Here is a 24,916-nt window from a genome sequence, read left to right on the forward strand (position 1 = left end):
GATGCAGTAATTGATGCAGAAGGAGCCCCGACCAAGTATTGAGCGCATTTACTGAACATACATTTCAGTAGGCCAACATTTCAGATTTTAAGTCATTTTTCAAGCTGGTGTTATAAAGTATTCTAATTTACTGAGATAATGACTTTTGGGTTTTCATTGGCTGTAAGCCATTATCATCAACATTAACAGAAATAAACACGTGAAATAGATCACTCTCTAATGACTCTATATGAGTTTCACTTTTTGTACAAAAGAACTGAAATAAATTGACTTTTTGATGATTTCTAATTATGTGAGAAGCCCCTGTATGTCATTATCATGGGGCCACTAGTAGCCCTGTGGTTGTCACTTGGTAGGTGAGTTACACTTTAAGTCCTGCCTTCTGGTGGTGGAGATAGCAGATCCCCACAAATGTGACAATCAAGAAGCAGCTTCTTTCTTCTATGATACATGTCTGAATGGTGGTGAATGTGCTATATCAGTGACTAGAGGAGCTGCTCCATAATTATATGCCTGGACAAGGTAGATCCAGCAGATAGGACATATCCCTGGTGCATCTCCTCTATATCTGGTGGAGAGTCTGGAGGATGGGATCATGGAGCAGAGCGTCCCCTTGTTTAGCCCCTGGATCCTGCATGGTCTCCTATGTGTAGGCGGTCCTCTCCCTCACCTGTCAGTCAGATCAGAGACCCCCATCTGCTGCCGTTCCCACCGATCCTCCTTCAGTATAGAGGCAGGGCCTGAGCATCGTCTTCACCCTCCGCAGAACAGGCTCAGCCGCACGGCTCCAGCCAAGGTTCAGCAGGTGCTGACTATACAATCCAGCCCGTGTGCGGCAATGTCGCAGGAAAATCATCCACAGAAGCAAATGGGCAGCGTCCTCAGCAGGTATGTGCCAGCATCTGCTCCTAGGTCACTCCGTCCCCGTATCTGCCTCTGGTCACCCAGTATCTGCTGCAGGTCATCAATATCTCCCTCTGCTCACCGAGTATCAGCTGCAAGTGACCAGTATCTTCCTCTGGTCACTCCGTATCAGCTGAAGGTCACTAGCATCTTCCTCTGGCCACTTGTTACCAGTATCGGCTGCAGGTCATCAATATCTGCCTATGGTCACTCGGGACCAATATCAGCTGCAGGTCACTAGTATCTTCCTCTGGTCACTCCGTATCAGCTGAAGGTCACTAGCATCTTCCTCTGGCCACTTGTTACCAGTATCAGCTGCAGGTCATCAATATCTGCCTATGGTCACTCGGGACCAATATCAGCTGCAGGTCACTAGTATCTTCCTCTGGTCACTCCGTATCAGCTGAAGGTCACTAGCATCTTCCTCTGGCCACTTGTTACCAGTATCAGCTGCAGGTCATCAATATCTGCCTATGGTCACTCGGGACCAATATCAGCTGCAGGTCACTAGTATCTTCCTCTGGTCACTCCGTATCAGCTGAAGGTCACTAGCATCTTCCTCTGGCCACTTGTTACCAGTATCGGCTGCAGGTCATCAATATCTGCCTATGGTCACTCGGGACCAATATCAGCTGCAGGTCACTAGTATCTTCCTCTGGTCACTCCGTATCAGCTGAAGGTCACTAGCATCTTCCTCTGGCCACTTGTTACCAGTATCAGCTGCAGGTCATCAATATCTGCCTATGGTCACTCGGTACCAGTATCTGCTGCCGGTCACTAGTATCTTCCTCTGGTTTTTCGGTATCAGCATCTGCTGCAGGTCACTAGTATCTTCCTCTGGTCACTCAGTACCAATATGTGCTGCCGGTCACTAGCATCTTCCTGTGGTTATTCAGTATCTGCAGCAGATCACTAGTATAGTCATGTGGTCACGCGGTACCAGTATCTGCTGCCAGTCACTAGTATTTTCCTGTGGTTATTCGGTATCAGTATCTGCAGCAGATCACTAGTATCTTCATCTGGTCACTCGGTAATAGTACCAGCTGCAGTTCACTAGTATCTCCCTCTGGTCACTTGACACCAGTATCAGCTGCAGGTCACCAGTATCTTCCTCTTGTCAATCGGTACCCGTATCAGCTGAAGGTTACTATTATCTTCCTCTGGTCACATGGTACCAGCATCATCTGTACGTCACCAGTATCTGCCTCTGGTCAATCGGTACCAGTATCAGCAACAAGTCACCAGTATCTTCCTTTGGTCACTCGGTATCAGTAACTGCTGTTAATCACTAGTATCTTCCTCTGGTCACTCGGTACCAGTATCTGCTGCCGGTCACTAGTATCTTCCTCTGGTCACTCGGTACCAGTATTTGCTGCCGGTCACTAGTATCTTCCTCTGGTCACTCAGTACCAATATGTGCTGCCGGTCACTAGCATCTTCCTGTGGTTATTCAGTATCTGCAGCAGATCACTAGTATAGTCATGTGGTCACGCGGTACCAGTATCTGCTGCCAGTCACTAGTATTTTCCTGTGGTTATTCGGTATCAGTATCTGCAGCAGATCACTAGTATCTTCATCTGGTCACTCGGTAATAGTACCAGCTGCAGTTCACTAGTATCTCCCTCTGGTCACTTGACACCAGTATCAGCTACAGGTCACCAGTATCTTCCTCTTGTCAATCGGTACCCGTATCAGCTGAAGGTTACTATTATCTTCCTCTGGTCACATGGTACCAGCATCATCTGTACGTCACCAGTATCTGCCTCTGGTCAATCAGTACCAGTATCAGCAACAAGTCACCAGTATCTTCCTTTGGTCACTCGGTATCAGTAACTGCTGTTAATCACTAGTATCTCCCTCTGGTCACTCGGTACCAGTATCTGCTGCCGGTCACTAGTATTTTCCTGTGGTTATTCGGTATCAGTATCTGCAGCGAGCACTAGTATCTTCATCTGGTCACTTGGTACTAGTATCAGCTGCAGTATCTTCCTCTGGTCACTCAGTACCAGTATCAGCTGCAGATCACCAGTACCTTCCTCTGGTCACCTGGTACCAGTGTCAGCTGCAGGTCACCAGAATTTTCCCTGGATCTGTCGGAACCAGTATCATCTGCAGGTCACTAGTATCTTCCTCTGGTCATTTGGTACCAGTATTAGCTGCAGGACACTAGTATCTGCCTCTGGTCACTCGGTACCAGTATTAGCTGCAGGTCACAAGTGTTTGCCTCTGGTCACTTGGCACCAGTATCAGATGCAGTTCACCAGTATTTATCCTGGATCTGTCAGTACCAGTATCATCTGCAGGTCATCAGTATCTTCCTCTGGTCACTTGGTACCAGTATCATCTGCAGGTCACCAGTATCTGCCTCTGGTAACTCGGTAACCAGTATCTGCTGCCGGTCACTAGTATTTTCCTTTGGTCACTGGGTACCAGTGTGAACTGTAGGTCACCAGTGTCTTTCTCTGGGTACTAGGTACCAGTATCTGATGCAGGTCACTATTATCTTGCTCTGTTTTTTTGGCATCAGTATCTGCTGCACATCAATAGTGTCATGATCCAGTCCTGGTTTTGAGTCCTGTCTGTCCTTTTCCTGGGCTGATCATGTCAAGGGTTAACTTTGCCTGGCCTCATTTTGGGTTCAGGTTTGCTATTTCTTCCTGCTGCATCCTGCAGGCCATGTCAGTTATATTTTCTGCCTATGGCGTGAGTAACAGACTCTGGTAGTACCCTGATTTGTCCTGCTGCGCTTTCTTACCTTGCCCGTGTCTGTTCCTCCCTCTCTGCCCATCCTGTCTCAGTGTTTCCTGATTGCTTTTGGTTTTCCCGGTGTTTGGCTTGGCTTTGAGTCTGACTTGACGTTGCCTCTGGTCCCTGATACTTCTGCCTTTTGTCTGGTATTGACTCTTTGGCTCTCCACTGACATTGTGCTTGTTTTTCCCCCTTTGTACTGCGTGACGGTCTAGGTTTACTCCACTTGTTTGACTATTCTGCTGCCACCTGGTGGTGGCTTCGCTGCAGCACTGCAGGTCTTCTCTTGCAGACTTGCTACTATCCTTCCACTCTGTTGTCATCTAGTGGAGGTTGCAGTTACCTGCATAGCTGCAGCGTGACAACTAGCATCTTCATGTGGTAACTCGGTACCAGTATCAGCTGCAGGTCACCAGTATCTTCCTCTGGTCACTCGGTACCAGTATCAGCAGCAGGTTACCAGTATCTCCCTCAGGTCACTCGGTACCAGTATCAGCTGCAGGTCACTAGTATCTTCTACTGGTCACTCGATACCAGTGTCAGTTGCAAGTGACTAGTATCTACCTCTAGTCATTCAGTATCAGTGTCAGCTGCAGGTCACCAGAATCTTCTTCTGGTCTCTTGGTACCAGTGTCAGCTGCAGGCCAATACTATCTTCCTCTGGTCACTTGGTACCAGTATCTGCTGCAGGTCACTAGTATCTTCTTATGGTCACTCAGTACCAATATCAGCTGCAAGTCACTAGTATCTTCCTCTGGTCACTCGGTACCAGTATCAGCTGCAGGTCACTAATACATTCCTATGGTCACTCGGTACCAGTATCAGCTGCAGGTCACTACTATCTTCCTCTTGTCACTTGGTGCCAGTATCATCTGCAGGTCACCAGTATCTGCTTCTGGTCACTCTGTACCAGTATTACCTGCAGGTCACCAGCATCTGCCTCTGGTCACTCGGTATCAGTATCTGCTGCAGGTCACTAGTATCTTCCTCTGGTTATTCGGCATCAGTATCAGCTGCAGGTCACCAGTATCTGCCTTTGGTCACTCGATACCAGTATCAGCTGCAGGTCACCAGTATCTGCCTTTGGTCACTCGGTACCAGTATCCGCTGCAGGTCACTAGTATATTCTTCTGGTCACTCGGTACCAGTGTCAGCTGCAGGTCATTAGTATCTTCCTCTGATCACTCGTTACCAGTGTCAGCTGCAGGTCACTAGTATCTTTCTCTGGACACTTGGTACAAGTATCAATTGAAGGTCACCAGTATCTTCCTCTGGTCACGCGGTACCAGAATCTGCTGCAGGTGACTAGTAGATTCCTCTGGTCACTCGGTACCAGTATCTGCTGCAGATCACTAGTATCTCCATCTGTTCAATCAGTATTAGTATTTGCTGCAGGTCATTATTATCTTCCTTTGGTTACTCGGTACCAATATCAGCTGCAAGTCACCAGTATTTATCCTGGATCTGTCAGTACCAGTATCATCTGCAGGTCATCAATATCTTCCTCTGGCACTCGGTACCAGTAGTAGCTAAAAGTCACTACTATCTTCCTCTCGTCACTCGGTACCAGTATCTGCTGCAGGTTACTAGTATCTTCCTCTGGTCACTCGGGACCAGTAATCAGCTGCAGGTCACCAGAATTTTCCCTGGATCTGTCGGAACCAGTATCATCTGCAGGTCACTAGTATCTTCCTCTGGTCATTTGGTACCAGTATTAGCTGCAGGACACTAGTATCTGCCTCTGGTCACTCGGTACCAGTATTAGCTGCAGGTCACAAGTGTTTGCCTCTGTTCACTTGGCACCAGTATCAGATGCAGTTCACCAGTATTTATCCTGGATCTGTCAGTACCAGTATCATCTGCAGGTCATCAGTATCTTCCTCTGGTCACTTGGTACCAGTATCATCTGCAGGTCACCAGTATCTGCCTCTGGTAACTCGGTAACCAGTATCTGCTGCCGGTCACTACTATTTTCCTTTGGTCACTGGGTACCAGTGTGAACTGTAGGTCACCAGTGTCTTCCTCTGGGTACTAGGTACCAGTATCTGATGCAGGTCACTATTATCTTGCTCTGTTTTTTTGGCATCAGTATCTGCTGCACATCAATAGTGTCATGATCCAGTCCTGGTTTTGAGTCCTGTCTGTCCTTTTCCTGGGCTGATCATGTCAAGGGTTAACTTTGCCTGGCCTCATTTTGGGTTCAGGTTTGCTATTTCTTCCTGCTGCATCCTGCAGGCCATGTCAGTTATATTTTCTGCCTATGGCGTGAGTAACAGACTCTGGTAGTACCCTGATTTGTCCTGCTGCGCTTTCTTACCTTGCCCGTGTCTGTTCCTCCCTCTCTGCCCATCCTGTCTCAGTGTTTCCTGATTGCTTTTGGTTTTCCCGGTGTTTGGCTTGGCTTTGAGTCTGACTTGACGTTGCCTCTGGTCCCTGATACTTCTGCCTTTTGTCTGGTATTGACTCTTTGGCTCTCCACTGACATTGTGCTTGTTTTTCCCCCCTTTGTACTGCGTGACGGTCTAGGTTTTGACTCCACTTGTTTGACTATTCTGCTGCCACCTGGTGGTGGCTTCGCTGCAGCACTGCAGGTCTTCTCTTGCAGACTTGCTACTATCCTTCCACTCTGTTGTCATCTAGTGGAGGTTGCAGTTACCTGCATAGCTGCAGCGTGACAACTAGCATCTTCATGTGGTAACTCGGTACCAGTATCAGCTGCAGGTCACCAGTATCTTCCTCTGGTCACTCGGTACCAGTATCAGCAGCAGGTTACCAGTATCTCCCTCAGGTCACTCGGTACCAGTATCAGCTGCAGGTCACTAGTATCTTCTACTGGTCACTCGATACCAATGTCAGTTGCAAGTGACTAGTATCTACCTCTAGTCATTCAGTATCAGTGTCAGCTGCAGGTCACCAGAATCTTCTTCTGGTCTCTTGGTACCAGTGTCAGCTGCAGGCCAATACTATCTTCCTCTGGTCACTTGGTACCAGTATCAGCTGCAGGTCACTAATACATTCCTATGGTCACTCGGTACCAGTATCAGCTGCAGGTCACTACTATCTTCCTCTTGTCACTTGGTGCCAGTATCATCTGCAGGTCACCAGTATCTGCTTCTGGTCACTCTGTACCAGTATTACCTGCAGGTCACCAGTATCTTCTTATGGTCACTCAGTACCAATATCAGCTGCAAGTCACTAGTATCTTCCTCTGGTCACTCGGTACCAGTATCAGCTGCAGGTCACTAATACATTCCTATGGTCACTCGGTACCAGTATCAGCTGCAGGTCACTACTATCTTCCTCTTGTCACTTGGTGCCAGTATCATCTGCAGGTCACCAGTATCTGCTTCTGGTCACTCTGTACCAGTATTACCTGCAGGTCACCAGCATCTGCCTCTGGTCACTCGGTATCAGTATCTGCTGCAGGTCACTAGTATCTTCCTCTGGTTATTCGGCATCAGTATCAGCTGCAGGTCACCAGTATCTGCCTTTGGTCACTCGATACCAGTATCAGCTGCAGGTCACCAGTATCTGCCTTTGGTCACTCGGTACCAGTATCCGCTGCAGGTCACTAGTATATTCTTCTGGTCACTCGGTACCAGTGTCAGCTGCAGGTCATTAGTATCTTCCTCTGATCACTCGTTACCAGTGTCAGCTGCAGGTCACTAGTATCTTTCTCTGGACACTTGGTACAAGTACCAGCTGCAGGTCTCCAGTATCTTCCTTTGGTCACTCAGTACCAGTATAAGCTGCAGGTCACTAGTATCTTCCTCTGATCACTCGGTACCAGTGTCAGCTGCAGGTCATCAATATCTTCCTCTGGCACTCGGTACCAGTAGTAGCTAAAAGTCACTACTATCTTCCTCTCGTCACTCGGTACCAGTATCTGCTGCAGGTTACTAGTATCTTCCTCTGGTCACTCGGGACCAGTAATCAGCTGCAGGTCACCAGTATATTTCTATGGTCACTCGGAACCAGTGTCAGGTGCAGGTCACCAGTATCTTCCTCTGGACACTCAGTACCAGCCAGTATTTGTTGTTTGTCTCTAGTGTCTTCATCTGGTTACTCGGTACCAGAATCAGCTGCAGGTCACCAGTATTTACCCTGGATCTGTCGGTAACAGTATCAGCTGCAGGTCACTAGTTTCTTCCTCTGGTCACTCGGTACCAGTATCAGCTGCAGGTCACCAGTGCCTTCCTCTGATCACTCAGTTTCAGTACCTGTTGCAGGTCACTAGTATCTTCCTCTGGTCACTCGGTACCAGTATCAGCTCAGGTCACCAGTATCTTCCACTGGTCAGTAGGTACCAATATCAGCTGCAGGTCACCATTATGTTCCTCTGGTCACTTGGTACCAGAATCAGCTGCAGGTAACCAGTATCTTTCTATTGTCACTCGGTACCGTATCATCTGCAGGTATCTTACTCTGGTCATTCGGTATCAGTATCTGCTGGTCATCAGTATTTACCCTGCATCTGTCGGTACCAGTATCAGCTGCAGGTCACCAGTGTCTTCCTCTGGTCATTCGGTATCAGTATCTAATGCAGGTCACCAGTATTTGCCCTGGATCTGTCAGTACCAGTATCCGGATAAGGTCTCTCCGCATTGGTATCTGCCCCAGGCTTAATTTGTAGGGGGCATCTGAGGGGATGGAAGGGGATCACCAGTGAAAGAAAAGCAAGGAAAACTTGGTGACTCTGATCTGTGTCACAGACCTTGCCGTTATATAACGGTTACATGCCCGTGCCGCCACAGCCATCTCCATCTGCGTGGTCACATGACATCATTGAACATTCGGGTAAGAATGGCAATAGTTAAATGTGAGCTACGTATAGAGCACATCTGACAGGTTTCCATGGCAACTGCTGAAGCAGGGCTTCCTGGGAGAGGGCGACACATATAGACGGGAGACATCCGCTATTGCTAATTTTAGTAAATTCATCGACTTCTTGGTTAACTCTTCCTAGGCTATTGTCACTGACATGGGAGGCTTCAAGACGCTTGGATGGTGGTATCTGTGACAGCCAGACCACAGAGTAAAGATGCTATATTGTCATCTGCGTCACTGCTGCCCGCAGCACTAGCTGCAAACCACAGTTCTCTGAGGGCATAGAGGTAGGATTAACAGCGGGCCCCTGGTGACTCAGGAGCTTCACTACTATTGTCACGGTGGTCAGGAACCCTGCTACCGTTCGTCTAGACTCTAGGGGATGGAAGATGGAGTCACCTGGTGGGTTCAAACCATACAGTTGAAGTCCGTCAGCAGCCTCTAGTTCTATTCTCCTGTCCCCCCCCCCCCATTGGCGGTATTAGTACTGATCTATTTCTTCTCTGTTCAAGGGACTAAAGCTGGGGTCACCCCGTGGGTAATCATACATTTGTGGCCAATTAGCAGTCTCTAGGGGTTCAGTTCACCACCATCTTCCATGTTGGCAGCACTAATCTTTCTCTTTTTTGTCCAGGCTTTAACTACTTCTGGCCCTAAACACAATGGCCAAGAACAACAATGCCTTCACGTCCATCCCTGACTCAACAGTCCCCAACAGTAAAGCATCCTTTTCCCACCCCTCCAAACTTGCTGAGAGGCTGGAGAAAGCTGACCGGAAGCTGCGTCGCCGCCAGCGATACGTGGAGAAGGACGGCAGGTGTAACGTGCAGCATGGAAACGTGCGGGAGACCTATCGTTACCTGACGGACATCTTCACCACCTTGGTGGATCTGAAGTGGCGGGTGAGCTTACTGGTGTTCATCATGGCCTATGCCATTACGTGGCTTTTCTTCGGGGTGATCTGGTGGTTCATTGCTTACTGCCGCGGAGATCTGGAGCATTTGGAGGACTCAGAGTGGACGCCCTGCATCAAAAACCTCAACGGCTTTGTGTCAGCTTTTCTCTTCTCTATAGAGACAGAGACAACCATTGGGTATGGACACAGGGTGATCACAGACAAGTGCCCCGAGGGCATTGTTCTACTCCTTCTTCAAGCTATCCTCGGCTCTATGGTGAACGCCTTCATGGTGGGATGCATGTTTGTAAAGATCTCCCAGCCCAACAAGAGAGCGGAGACTCTGGTGTTCTCCTCACATGCTGTCATTTCTCTAAGGGACGACAAACTCTGTCTCATGTTCCGGGTGGGAGACCTCCGACAGTCGCACATTGTGGAGGCCTCCATACGTGCCAAATTGATCAAATCCAAGCAAACACAGGAAGGCGAGTTCATTCCTCTCAACCAGACGGATATCAACGTGGGCTTTGAGACAGGAGATGACCGCCTCTTCCTGGTCTCCCCCCTCATTATCAGCCATGAAATAAATGAGCACAGCCCCTTCTGGGAGGTTTCAAAGAGGCAACTGGAGAAGGACGAGTTTGAAATCGTTGTGATCCTGGAAGGGATGGTGGAAGCCACAGGTACGAGCTGCTTGCGACCATGAGAAAAAAACCCGCCGTTCCTTCCCTAATTATCTCACACCCTGACCTTCCCAGTCTTTGGATGATTAGATCCTGAAAGCCCTGATGAGGACCAGTACAGTAAGGCCTGTATCACACTTCAGTTTTTTGACATCAGTAAAAATCCGCCGTTTTGCAAAAAAACGGATCCGCCATTTTTTTGGCGGATCCGTTTTTTTTCCATAGACTTACATTAGTGACGGATTTTGACGGATGGTCATCAGTTGCATCCGTTTTTTGATGGATCCGTCATAATTTTGGTGTCCGCTGTCTGGGGTGGACGGACAATGAAACGTTTTTTGTCTGCGTTAAAACAGCGGATAGCAACGGATCCGTTGCCGCCCGCCATGCGTTATAATGGACACCTATGGGTGACGGTTACCAACCGTTATTTGATGGAATCCGCCAAGGGATCCGCCTTTTTATACTAAGCATGCCCGGAAGAATGTCCTTTCATGAAATTCATGAAATTTAACCCCGAAACCCGTTCTGGCAGCAAAATTCTCATTCTCTCTCTTTCTCACATAGCTGCTAAAGCGGAGACGGATCCTGTGCCATCCGTTTGTGGAAAAACGGAAACGGATCCGTTTTTTCACACGCTGGCGGATTTTGACTGACGTCAAATAACTGAAATGTGAAACAGGCCTAACCCCTATAGGACTATACATGATGGAAACAGGCAGTAGTGCCGCTCAGCGTAACCTTTACTCACATAGAACATGTACAACATAACCCAATATTGACATCCACACGTCAAGGTTAACAATTATTATTTATGAGCCTGAGCTGATTATTATTATTATTATTATTATTTATTGTTATAGCGCCATTTATTCCATGGCGCTTTACATGTGAGGAGGGGTATACATAAAAACAAGTACAATAATCTTAAACAATACAAGTCATAACTGGTACAGGAGGAGAGAGGACCCTGCCCGCGAGGGCTCACAATCTTCAAGGGATGGGTGATAATACAGTAGGCGAGGGTAGAGCTGGTCGTGCAGCGGTTTGGTCGATCGGTGGTTACTGCAGGTTATAGGCTTGTCGGAAGAGGTAGGTCTTCAGGCTCTTTTTGAAGGTTTCGATGGTAGGTGAGAGTCTGATATGTTGTGGTAGAGAGTTCCAGAGTAGGGGTGATGCGCGAGAGAAATCTTGTATGCGATTGTGGGAAGAGGAGATAAGAGGGGAGTAGAGAAGGAGATCTTGTGAGGATCGGAGGTTGCGTGCAGGAAAGTACCGGGAGACGAGGTCACAGATGTATGGAGGAGACAAGTTGTGGATGGCTTTGTATGTCATGGTTAGGGTTTTGTAATGGAGTCTCTGGGCAATTGGGAGCCAGTGAAGGGATTGACAGAGAGGAGAAGCTGGGGAATAGCGGGGGGACAGGTGGATTAGTCGGGCAGCAGAGTTTAGAATAGATTGGAGGGGTGCGAGAGTGTTTGAGGGGAGGCCGCAGAGCATGAGGTTGCAGTAGTCAAGGCGAGAGATGATGAGGGCATGGACTAGGGTTTTTGCAGATTCTTGGGTGAGGAATGAACGGATGCGTGAAATAGCTGATAACTCTTTCCATGATTATATATGAATATTCACTTACCTGGGGGCAGGCTCCACCTTTATCTTAAGAGCAGGGCTGCTATGCAGGAATTAGGGTATGTGCACACGCTGCGTTTCCGCAGCGTTTTAGGCCGCTGCGGACCCGCAGCAGTTTTAGCTGCGGTGTACAGTACCATTCAAATGAATGGGAAAAAAAAAACGCTGTGTAGACGTTGCAGAAAAATCCGCGCGGATTTGCTGCGGTTTTGAAACCGCAGAAAGAATTGACATGTCAATTCTTTCTGCGGAATCCGCAGCGGGTTCCTATCTCCACCATTGTGGAGATGGTGAATCCGCAGGACCAAACCGCAGGCAAAACCGCAGATAATCCGCAGGTCTTTTGACCTGCGGTTTATCTGCGGTTTTTGCAAAATCCGTGCGGATTAATCCGCAGCGGATTCCGCAGCGTGTGCACACACCCTTAGGGATCACCCTTCTCAGGGACACAAGAGGAGGTCATGGCTTTATTAGTGGGGTTCAGGCATGAGGACTGACACCCCACCACTGAGTCCACTTCTAGTAGAGATGAAGGACCTGGAAGAACACTTGTGAAAAAGGAAAGGGGGGGTACAGGAAATTATAGTCACACCTAATCTGTTGGAAGAAATTAGATGGACGGACTAATCAGTTTATATTACTACATGGTGGACTCACTGGTAGCTGCCTGACTCTGGGCACTAAAGGTTGCTAGAGCATCCACTGATATAACCTTTGTTAGCTTCATGGTTGTTGATCCTTAGTGTTTTTAACTCTAACATGGTGAACAATAAATAGGAAAACAATTGATCAGAGAATAAAGTATGACTTCAAACTGTCCCCACCACCAAACAGTGCCCTCACCCTCTCCCAAGCTGCCTCCTCTCCATACTTTACCCTCACATTGTAAATTTCCATTCTAAACCCTTACATTATTCTCTCCCATTTCTATACTAAAACCTCACACTACCCCCTTCACACCCTCCCTCTCCAAACTGTGCCTTCACACTGGCCTCCTATCGATATTGTCCCCTCCCTACACTGTCCCTCCCACTACTTTGCCCATAAATTGTCTATTAATCTTGACCAACCTACAGAACCCTCCACTGCTCCTGCACACCCTCATTATTGTGCTGCTCTCCAACCTTTCAGGAACAAACTTATTCTGTTACAGCCTAATTTTTCACACTGTCACACCTGCGGCCATTTTTCTGCATCCCTGTTTCTATGTTTTCATGCACAGATGTGGCAAAACCCATACTTATAGAATCAGAGAATGTTAGAGTTGGAAGGGACCTCCAGGGTCATCATGTCCAACCCCCCCTGCTCAATGCAGGATTCACTAAACCATCTCAGACAGATGTCTATCCAGCTACTGTTTGAAGACTTCCATTGAAGGAGAACTCACCACCTCTCATGGCAGCCTCTCCCACTCATTGATCACCCTCACTGTCAAAAAGTTTTTTCTAATATAGAAAGGGGTAGGGTGCATCTCCATCAGAAAATGATTTATATGTCAGTAGCAGGGTGCTACACATTTGTCTGGAAGACAGGTAAGCAAAAAAGGAAGAAAAAAAGACCAAACAACGTTGGCATGCACACCTGATATAATAGAAAACCATGTAAATATTTGAATCTGGGACATACACATAGATAAAAACATTTAAAACCACAAAACCAACATGGTAATCAAAACACCCCCCCCCAAATAGTTTCACATGGGATAAGCTTATATGTGGAGCTCAACCAGTACATAATAATACAGCCAACAGTGCACTTAAGCAAAACAATTAGTTAAATGTTTGTCATGATAATGCATGCTAAGAATAGCCTTATAAATATACCAAAATGTCTCTGAGGACCTAATACAGAGAGGTTCAATGAACTGATATCAGTAAATTGCCAACGTTGTGTTTGGTCTTTTTTTCTTTTTTGCAAAGTTTTTTCTCATATCTAATCTGTATCTTCTCCCTTTCAGTTTCATTCCATTGCTTCTCGTGTTTCCATGTATAAATGAGAATAATGATGATCCCTCTATACTTACATCACTTCAAATATTTGTAGACAGCTATGGTCTCCTCTTAGTCTTCTTTTTTGCCATCTAAACATTCCCAAATTCTTTAACCGTCCCTCGTAGGACATACTTTGCAGTCCGCTCACCATCCTGGTAGCTCTTCTCTGAACTTGCTCCAGTTTTTCAATGTCTTTTAAAATGTGGTTGTCATGAGCATTTCACATCCTCCTGGGAGATCTGGGGTTATGCCATCTTTACGTATTGTAAAACGCAGGTCTTCCATTTAGCCTGTGTGGCTTTTTCCTCATATTAAATTGACTTCGTTTACTTTTGTGCTGACGAGGTTAACGACTTTTTGTATGCTGGTTAGAGACATGCAGCTCCATCTCTCAGCTGCTCCTGAACTGCTCATTTTCTCTCTGAAGCTTTACTTCCTGGCTTGTTGGAGATGGTGTGCTGAAGTAGGAGGTCGTAGTTGCTGCTAGAGATTGTTGTGTGCTGTTTTTGGGTGTATGCTTTCTCCATTATCCTATTCCCATTTTGTTTGTACATTCCTATCTTTCTATATAGGGTAAGTTCACACTAGGCCTTTTTTTCTGCAGCAAAACCTGATCTGTTGGCAGGAAAGAAGCTGCAGAAAAAAAGCAGGTTTCCTTGTTTTTTTTCTTGCTTTTTTGCTGCGGTTTGGCATGCTAGATTTTTTTTCTTGTGCATGCTAATAAAATTAAGTTTGTTTTTTTTTCAAAGTCCTAGTCTATAGAATCAGGTTTTGGCCCACATAACGCAGCAAAACCTGATACCTGCGATTTTTCAGCGTTTTTCACCACCCATTCATTTCAATGGGTGAAAGACAATGAAAGAAGTGATATGCTCCATTGTGCAAAAAAAAATGCAAAGCACAAAATCCTGATGACAAAACAAGCTGTGTGCATGAGATTTCTGTACTGTAAAACGCAGTTGAAAATTTGCATTAAAAAAGCTGTAAAAACACCTATTGTGAATTTAGTCTAATTCCTCCCCACCCTTGATGTTTTTGTATGTAAGTAGCTTTTTGTTATCCCAATTTGTCTTAAGTGTTTATACACTAACATATTAGTCCCAGGCCTCCTGGGAGAGGGGACAGCTTAGGACATGAACAGGAGCATAAGGTTACCAAAGACTGTCACAGCATGACATTGGTCACCAGATCTGGACACAGTATTCCAGATGAAGCCTGACCAAGGAAGAGTAGAGAGGGATAATTGTTTCAGGTGATCTGGACTCTCTATGCTTCTCTTAACCCCTTCATGACCCAGCCTATTTTGACCTTAATGACCGGGCCATTTTTTGCAATTCTGACCAGTGTCCCTTTATGAGGTAATAACTCTAGAATGCTTCAACGGATCATAGCGATTCTGAGAATGTTTTTTCGTGACATATTGGGTTTCATGTTAGTGGTAAATTTAGGTCGATAATTTTTGCATTTATTTGTGAAAAAAATGGAAATTTGGCGAAAATTTTGAAAATTTCGCAATTTTCAAATTTTGAATTTTTATTCTGTTAAACCAGAGCGTTATGTGACCTAAAATAGTTAATAAATAACATTTCCCACATGTCTACTTTACATCAGCACAATTTTGGAAACAAAATTCTTTTTTTTTTAGGAAGTTATAAGGGTTAAAAGTTGACCAGCGATTTCTCATTTTTACAACAAAATTTACAAAACCATTTTTTTTTTAGGGACCACCTCACATTTGAAGTCACTTTGAGGGGTCTATATGGCAGAAAATACCCAAAAGTGACACCATTCTAAAAACTTCACCCCTCAAGCTACTCAAAACTACATTCAAGAAGATTATTAACCCTTCAGGTGCTTAACAGGAACTAAAGCAACGTGGAAGGAAAAAATGGACATTTTAATTTTTCCAACAAAAATTTTTTTTTAGCATCAATTTTTTCATTTTCACATGGGCAACAGGATAAAGTGGATCCTAAATTTGTTGGGCAATTTCTCCTGAGTACACTGATACCTCACATGTGGTCATAAACCACTGTTTGGGCGCACGGCAGTGTCCAGAAGGGAAGGACCACCATTTGACTTTTTGAATGGAAAATTAGCTCCAATAGTTAGCGGTTGCCATGTCGCATTTGGAGAGCCCCTGTAAGCCTAAACATTGGAGCACCCCCACAAGTGACCCCATTTTGGAAACTAGACCCCCCAAGGAACTTATCTAGATGCATAGTGAGCACTTTGGATCCTCAGGTGCTTCACAAATTGATCCGTTAAAAAAAGTACTTTTTTTTTTACAAAAATTTTCTTTTAGCCTCAATTTTTTCATTTTCACATGGGCAACAAGATAAAATGGATCCTAAAACATGTTGCGCAATTTCTCCTTAGTACACCGATACCTCATATGTGGTCATAAACCACTGTGTGGGCGCACGGCAGGGCCCAGAAGGGAAGGAGCGCCATTTGACTTTTGAATGGAAAATTAGCTCCAATCGTTAGCGGGCACCATGTCGTGTTTGGAGAGCCCCTGTGTGCCTAAACATTGGAGTACCCCCACAAGTGACCCCATTTTGGAAACTAGACCCAAGAAACTTGTGTATATGTGTGGTGAGCACTTTGAACCCCCAAGGGCTTCACAGAAGTTGATAACGCAGAGCCGTGAAAATAAAAAATCATTTTTGTTCCTCAAAAAATCATTTTTAGCCCGCAATTTTTTATTTTCACAAGGGTAACAGGAAAAATTGGACCCTAAAAATTGTTGTCCAGTTTGTCCTGAGTACGCTGGTACCCCATATGTGGGGGGGAATCACTGTTTGGGTACACGTTGGGGCTCGGAAGGGAAGTAGTGACGTTTTGAAATGTCAACTTGATGGAATGGTCTGCGGGCGTCATGTTACGTTTGCAGAGCCCCTGATGTGCCTAAACAGTAGAAACCCCCCACAAGTGACCCCATTTTGGAAACTAAACCCCCCAAGGAGCTTATCTAGATGTGTGGTGAGCACTTTGAACCCCCAAGTGCTTCACAGAAGTTTATAACGTAGAGCCGTAAAAATAAACAATCATATTTTTTTTCACAAAAATGATCTTTTTTCCCCAATTTTTTATTTTACCAAGGGTAGCAAAAGGAATTGGACCCCAAAAGTTGTTTTGCAATTTGTCCTGAGTAGGCTGATACCCCATATGTGGGGGTAAACCTCTGTTTGGGTGCACAGTAGAGCTCGGAAGGGAAAGAGTACCATTTGACTTTTTCAACTCAGAATTGGCTGGAATTAAGATCGGACACCATGTTGCGTTTGCAGAGCCCCTGATGTGCCTAAACAGTGGAAACCCCCCACAAGTGACACTATTTTGGAAACTAGACCCCTAAGGAGCTTATCTAGATGTGTGGTTAGCTCTTTGAACCCCCAAGTGCTTCACAGAAGTTTATTACGCAGAGCCGTTAAAATAAGAAATCTTTTTTTCCACAAATATCATTTTTTAGCCCCCAACATTTTATTTTCCCAAGGGTAACAGGAGAAATTAGCCTCCCAAAGCTGTTGTGCAATTTTTCCTGAGTACGCTGATACCCCACATGTTGGGGTAAACCACTGTTTGGATACATGTCAGGGCTCAACAGGGAGGAAGCACTGTTTGACTTTTTGGATGCAAAATTGGCTGGAATCAATTGTGGCGCCATGTCGCGTATTGCGACTCTCTGGTGTGCCTAAATAGTGGCTACCCTCTCAATTCTAACTCAACCCTAACCCCAACACACACCTAACCCTAATCCCAACCATAACCCTATCCACAAGCCTAACCCTAATCCCAACCCCAATGCACCACTAACCCTACTCTTAACCCTAATTCAAACCCTAACCCTAATCCCAACCCTAACCCTAATTGCAACCCTAAACCTAATTCTAACCCTAACCCTAATTGCAACCCTAATTCTAACCCTAACCCTAAAGGAAAAATAAATATATTTTCTTTATTTTATTGTGTCCCTACCTATGGGGGTGATAAAGGGGGGCTTTATTTACTTTTTTTTGTATTTTGATCACTGTGATAGTTTATCACAGTGATCAAAATGTACCTGTAAAATGAATGAATGAATCCGCCGGCTGGCAGATTCGAGGGCGCACTGCGCATTCGCCCGCCGTTTTGTAAGATGGCGGTGCCCATGGAAAGAAGACGGCGGGTTACCGGGAGGTACTGGGACTCAGGAGGTACCGGGGGGGTTATAGGGGGGATCGGAAGGCAGGGGGAAGCGGAGGGAGAGCAAATACTGACGGCGGCGGTGGCACATCACCGCCGTCAGTTGGCGGGGGGGAATGGATCATGGTCTCCAGCCATGTCCGATGCTATTGCAGCATCGGCCATGGCTGGATTGTAATATTTCACCAAATATCATTGGTGAAATATTATCGCTCTGATTGGCTGTTTCACTTTCAACAGCCAATCAGAGCGATCGTAGCCACGTGGGGGCTAAGCCATGCCCCCTGTGGTGAAGTACAAAGCCCCCTGTACCTGTGGGTCGGATGACCTTTCAGTGACCCCGGTCACCTGACCCGCAGGAGGGCAATTCATGACGCAACATAGGCGTCACTGGTCGGATTGGCACGACTTTTCATGACGCCTATGTGGCGTCATTGGTCGGGAAGGGGTTAATACATCCTAGAACTGTTTGCCTTTTTTGCTGCTGCATCACATTGATGACTCATGTGCAGTCTGTGATCTATTGGTATACCCAAGTCTTTTTCATACGTGCTGTTGTTTTGTTCTATTCCTCCCTTTTTGTAGATGTAATTTTTGTTTTTCTTTCCTAGATGTAGAAACTTGCATTTCTCCCTGTTAAATACCATTCTATTTGTCGCTGCCCATTGTTCAAGCTTATCTAGATCCTTATGAATCATTCCTCTGTCTTCTCTAGTGCTAAGGCCCCGTCACACATAGCGACTCACCAGCGATCCCGACAACGATATCAACGTGTCAGGATCGCCGGTGAGTCGCTACATGATCGATGGTGAGCTGTCAAACAGACAGCTTCACCAGCGATCAGGACCAGCGACGCCGAGCGCGCGGTGTCGCTCTGTACATTAGTTACCAGCGCGCTGATGCAGGGAGCTGGTAACTAAGGTACACATCAGGTTTCTAAGGGACGTGCGTCACTTAGAAACCCGATGTGTACCTTAGTTACCACCTCCCTGCATTAGCACGCTGGTAACTAATGTACACAGAGGGTTTCTAAGCACAGCGCAGTGCTTAGAAACCCTGCGTTTACCTTAGTTACCAGCTGATCGCTGGTATCCCGCCTGTCACACGCAGCAATGCGTGCTGGCCAGCGGGAGACCAGCGACCAAAAAAATGTCCAGGGCTTTCCTACAGCGATCAGTGATAACGGCAGGGGGGCCAGTCGTTGATCGCTGTCACACATCGATCTCCCTGGTGAGATCGCTGTTACGTCACAAAACTTTTGACTCAGCAGCTATCTCGCTAGCGAGATCGCTATGTGTGACGGGGCCCTTAGCTGTCACTCCTAGCTTTGCATTGTCTGCAAATTTGGTTAGTTTACCTTCAGTTCCCTTATCTTGATCATTTATAAAAATGTTGACCAACACTAGGGCCAGGACAGAGCCTTGTGGTACCCCACTTGTTACACTCTTCCAATTGGATGTGCAACATGTATTATCACTTTTTGAGTACGATCACTGAGCCAGTTACGAATCCACCTAACCGTAGCCTTGTCCACCCCATTCTTGGTCATTTTTTCAATAAGGATAGTCTGAGAAACTTTATAAAATGCTTTGCTGAAGTCATGATATACAGCTCTGGAAAAAATTAAGAGACCACCACATTAAAATCCTGTCATGGGCCGCCCATTCTCCAGACCTGAACCGCATTGAAAACCTCTGGAATGTAATCAAGAGGATGATGGATAGTCACAAGCCATCAAACAAAGAAGAACTGCTTCAATTTTTGAGCCAGAAGCAGTGTGAAAAACTGGTGACAAGCATGCCAAGACGTATGAAAGCTGTTTTTAAAAATCATGGTTATTCCACAAAATATTGATTTCTGAACTCTTCCTGAGTTAAAACATTAGTATTGTTGTTTCTAAATGATTATGAACTTGTTTTATTTGCATTATTTGAGGTCTGAAAGCATTGTTTTTTTAATTTGACCATTTTTCTTTGTCAGAAAATAAATACAAAATTAATTTCTCGGAAATTTAGAGACATGTTGTCAGAAGTTTATAGACTTAAAGAACAATTTACATTTTACTCCAAAAATATACCTATAAAGAGAAAAATCAGACAAACCGAACATTTGAAAGTGATCTCTTAAATTTTGCCAGAGCTGTACTATATCTATTGCATTTCGCTGATCCATCCAGTCAGTAATTAAATCATCGACGGGAATTCGATCAGTCTGGCATATCTTCTTTGTTACAAACCCATGCTAGCTCTAGTTAATTACTATATTCTTGTTCAAGTACTTGAACATACATGCTGTTTAATGATTTGTTCAAAGATCTTTCTTGGTGTAGAAGTAAGGCTCACTGGCCTGTATTTTATTTGCTCCATCTTCTTTCCTTTTTTGAAAATAGGGACAACATTTGCCCAACCCAACCTTTTGGGACTTCTCCTGTTCTCCACAAATTTTCAAAGATTCTGGTTAGTGGTTCTGCAATTTCCTCTGCTAACTCTTTCAGTACCCTAAGATGTAATTCATTTGGACCAGGAGCTTTAAATTAATTTAAATTAGCTAAGTGTTCCCTCACCATCTCTCTGTTTATGGATAGAGTGGATTATTTTATTCATTTGATAGCACCGTGAAGATCATTTGATGTTACAATTGCTTTCTTAGAGCACACAGATGTTAGACAGCCACGACACATAAAGCCTCTGGGACACAAACATATTTTTCAAGCACGCCGAAGACACTTAGTTGGCAAACAAGCATGCTCAGATAAACGTTCGCTCATCACTAGACATAACATAATGTGCCTTTCATTTGGGGCACTAAGTCTACTTGGCTGACCACTGCATCTGCGAGCCTCGACGTTGCCCATTTCGTAATGTCTTAAATGCTGAGGAATACAGGCAGATACTTATCCAGCATACAGTACAAACAGGGAGGCATCCGACTGGTTGTATGTCTAGGGTCTTTGTCATAATCTTCAGTCTAAAGGATAAAAATGTCACGGGGCAGTAGCAGGTAAACGGGGAAAGGAACCAGGGCCCCTGAACTGCCTCTCAGGCTAAGGGGGTGCCCTGACCTTCCTTAACTTGGGGGACACTTGATGGTAGTGAGGCCCAAGTCCCCGACCTGTCCCTATCTCCTGTTTAGCCCTGAGCTAAACCCCCAACCCCCTCCCCAGGAGGTGAGACAGGGAAAACAGTGAACTGCACCACAAACCAAAGGAAAGATAAAACAGACATCACGGGGTTATATCAAGTGAAAAACAAAAATTAGCTTTATCTGCTGCTAAGCAAAGAACAGCAGAGTAAAGCACCAGAACAAGGAAATAGCTGAAGCTCCACTGCAACACAGCCTGCTCCTGACTCCAGCTTGGTTGGTCTCCAAAGAGGAATAATATCACCAATAGTTAGCTGGTGCTCCTGGTGAGCTTATATAGGAAGGTGGGAGTGGTTTCCACCTGCCTCAACAGATAGACCAGCCATGCAATTACACCAGCGGCCACCGGGGGGAAAAACTAATATTAACCCCTGATGGCCTGAAAGGAAAAAAAAGTTTATATATGAGAAGCCCACACTGACACAGATCCAGAAATGGATCATGACAAAAAAGGTGTGGCAATTAGCGAACTTGTTTGGAAAACGTTCGCCAATTTCAAATTCTGCACAAATGTAGCTTATTCGGATTTGTGTTCAGATTCCCGAACATTTTCCCTCAAAGTTGGAAATATTTGGGCATAGTTCCGTAAATTATTGCATTTCCACTAATGCTTTTGTTAGTGTAAAACAACGACAGGGTTGTAGACATATCAGCACAATCCATACTCACTATGCTGGCAGCTGCTTCTTCACTGCTGTGTCCCCCAATCTTCCTTGCGTTTGAAGGACAGGAGACAGAGTCCAAAGCAACTTTAAACAAAACGGGTTTATTGTTTTCAGGACACAGCACATCCATAACACTTCCAGCACACTTGTCAGTACCAGCAATGCATTTTCTTCATCTTTCCCTAACTTCTTCTGCTTCACGGAATAGGCCACAAAGATAACGGGATGAGGAGCCCGGTGAAAACGCCACTGCAATACATCTCCCTGAAACTAGCTTCGTCCCAGACTCGGAAATACTATCTACTGGGTCATCCACCCCTTCAATGGTTATCCTGGTTGCGCACTTTCACGGTGGCCCACTCTAACTTCTTCTATAAATTCTTTACTCTTCGCTACGTTGCTGCGGATACTGTGCTCTTAACTCTACTCTTCCTTCTCTATACTCCCACTCCTTTTCATGGATGGCTGGGTGTTGTGAGTTCATTTTCCCCTTCACTACTGAGGCCCGAGGAACTCCCTCTTCTGGTGAAGAAAGGTAGTGAGCCTGATTGTCAAACACCTGGGGCTGATGATGATCACTGGCTGAGTGGAGTTAATGACTGGATATAAGGCTGCCGACGCCCTTCTGGCCTGCGGGTGATTTCTCTGTGGACTTCTAGGAAACAGTCTGATTCCTGCTCATCTAAAGCTAAGATTTCTGCTTTGCCTTTTTGCATTAGTGTTTTGTTTTCCTTGCTTTTCTGGATTCTGCCATTCCCTGCTGGGGTGAGCTGAATCTCCTTTTGCCTGTTGCGCTGTCTTCAGAATATTCCTGAGTACTGACATAGCTTTTTTGAAGCCTAGCGTCTTCAGGGCCTGTTTTACTGTCAGTTTGTTGGCTCTTATTTTCATAGGGTTTTTCACAGATTGCAGACAGCAGCCTTCCTGTCCTTTCCTATCTAAGCTAGCGTGGGCCCCATCTTTGCTCAGTCTATCTTTCTGTCTGTGTTTTGTTCTTTCTTCTTGCTTCACCGTCATTATTTGTGGGGGCTTCCTTTTACTTTGGGGTCTGCTCTGGGGCAGTTTAGATTTCCCTTTCTGTCTTTAGGCTATGTAGTCCTCCAGCTGTGATCGAGGGGCCTAGGGCATCGTAGGAGCCCCCCACGGCTACTGCTAGTTGTGTTGATAGGTTCAGGGGTCTGCAATCCGATAGCTGCCAACTTCTCTGGTTTTCTGGACTTAGCTAGCATTTCTATTTTTGCCTCCTACGGTGACTCAATCATAACAGCTGGGCTTCTACTTTAGAACGTTTCGGGGTAGCTGAGCAGCCCAGGCCAGAGGTCACCTGAGCAGCACAAAGGGGTCTACCCCTGACTGACTATATACAGGAAGTCTCTCACTTATTCCCCAGCTACCCCTCCTAGTATTAACCTCTAAGTGTCCTACAGCTAAACCATAACATGCAGTGTACTCAGTGCACGCATCTAGTGGCCCTTTTCCCTAACTGCACTGTACCTATTGTACCTTACACAGCATACAAAAATACGAAAACACGACAAAATGCATATATTACAATTATATAAAGATAAATATAAAATAGCAGCATGAATATTTAAAGTGGTAAAGCCCACACCCTCTTACTTTAGGACTTTGGCTAGGATAGTCATGCTGTATAATGAGCTGTGGGGGATGTGTTTGCTGAGGGGAGGAGTTGGGATGTGGTCAGAGGAGTGGTGGACTGTTATTGTTTTTTTAATTAACGTGTGGAGATTCCGGCAGGCAATCATGGTGCAGAAACCATCCACAATGTCTAGACACACGGGCTTCTGTCAATGGCTGCTGAAGTCACATGTCCCTCTCCATATGAAAGCAGACATGTTGTTTAGGTCGTGCCATTTTGTCAGTGTAACAGTGCAGAGAGGCCGCTCCTGCAAGTATTCAGCTAGTTAGATAAGCGGTTTATTGTCAGCTAGATAGGATCCTGTGTGAAATAGACATTCCAGCATTTAACTCATTTGGGCTAATATGTTGGTGCAGGCAGGCAGGACACATTTCCTAATCTAAGTCGTTTGTGATAATATTGTGGTGCAGGCAGGAGGCCACATTCCTAATCAAAATCATTTGTGCTATTATTGTGGGGCAGAAAGGAGGCCACATTTCAGAATCTAAATTATTTGTTCTAATACTGTGGTTCAGGCAGGAGGCCACATTTCAGAATCTAAATCCTTTCTGCTAATAGTGTGGTCTAGACACTATCTCAGCAAATAAATACTGATTGTTCATTTAGTGACAGGTGAGTGACAGGTCTGGGCCTAGGGTTGTGAAACAGTTGGTTTAGAGAGGGGAAGGGTACATACAACATGAGTGGGAAAGAGCGAAGTCATGGTGGAAGGGGGAGTAAGCTTAGTGTTCGACATGTACGTGGGTTAGATGGTAATGTTATTGAAAGCTCTACTGAACAAACACCAGCTCACTCTGTTGCATGTTACAGGATGGGCTACTCGACTCTCTTTGGCAGCCGAACAGCGGTACATCTCGTAGATGAGGGACAGAAAGAGCATGTGCTCCAGTGGATGCATCAAGTAGCCTCTTTTCCTCCACCTTAACATCACACACAGTACAGTTCTTAGAGGTGGCACCTCAATTACCCTTGTTCTCCCCCACATCACACCGCTTCAACTGCCTAACTGACTGTGGGGAACCACAGGTGGGCGAGTTTTCCGAGCTGTTCTCACATTTTATTCAAGGGCATGAGAGGTCTGCTCCAAGGATTCACATAATCCAGAGGAGGAAAGCATCTTCACCGATCTGCTCCGGGGCAATTTAGATTTCACCTTTCTGGCTTTAGGCTTAGTTAGTTCTCCGGCTGTGATGAAGCATCTAGGGCATCGTAGGAACGCTCCACTGCTACTGCTAGTTGTGTTGATAGGATCAGGGGTCTGCAATCTGCTTGGTTACCAACCTCTCTGGTTTTCTGGTGGCTTAGCCTGTTCCTGCCATCCTCCTCGGTGACCCATTCATAACAGAATCACCAGCCTAACCGTAGACTCTAGGGTACTCAAAAGAAGGAAAGAATTGCAAAAAAAAAAGTGTCAGAATTTTTTTATATATTTTTTCTTCTTTTTCTCTGGGGCCGTAGGAGGATTTTTTCCTTAATAGAGATTAAGCAATTGTCCGATCGTGTTGAACAGCTCGCTGCTGAAGTGCGGGGAATTTCTGTCTATCTCGCTCAATCATCTGCTGTAGAACCAAAGATCCCTACTCCTGATG

The 24,916-nt window shown here is 45.6% G+C and overlaps 1 protein-coding gene across 2 annotated transcripts in view; it reads left to right on the forward strand.

The window, feature by feature from the left end:
• Positions 1 to 559: 559 nt before the first annotated feature.
• KCNJ9 (potassium inwardly rectifying channel subfamily J member 9) overlaps positions 560 to 24,916 on the forward strand; it is a 37,987-nt gene continuing 13,630 nt past the window's right edge. The window contains exons 1-2 of one of the 2 annotated variants that reach the window (XM_073552292.1): positions 560 to 888; positions 9,113 to 10,056. In XM_073552292.1, the coding sequence (XP_073408393.1) occupies positions 9,141 to 10,056 (916 nt within the window). In that variant the 5' untranslated portion in view covers positions 560 to 888; positions 9,113 to 9,140. Of the gene's footprint in view, positions 889 to 8,607; positions 8,766 to 9,112; positions 10,057 to 24,916 lie in introns of those variants that run through there. The other variant, XM_073552293.1, reaches the window with a different exon arrangement.

This window comes from Dendrobates tinctorius, unplaced genomic scaffold, assembly GCF_039654945.1.
Source record: "Dendrobates tinctorius isolate UK_male_01 unplaced genomic scaffold, ASM3965494v1 ptg000189l, whole genome shotgun sequence".
NCBI classification, from domain to species: domain Eukaryota; kingdom Metazoa; phylum Chordata; class Amphibia; order Anura; family Dendrobatidae; genus Dendrobates; species Dendrobates tinctorius.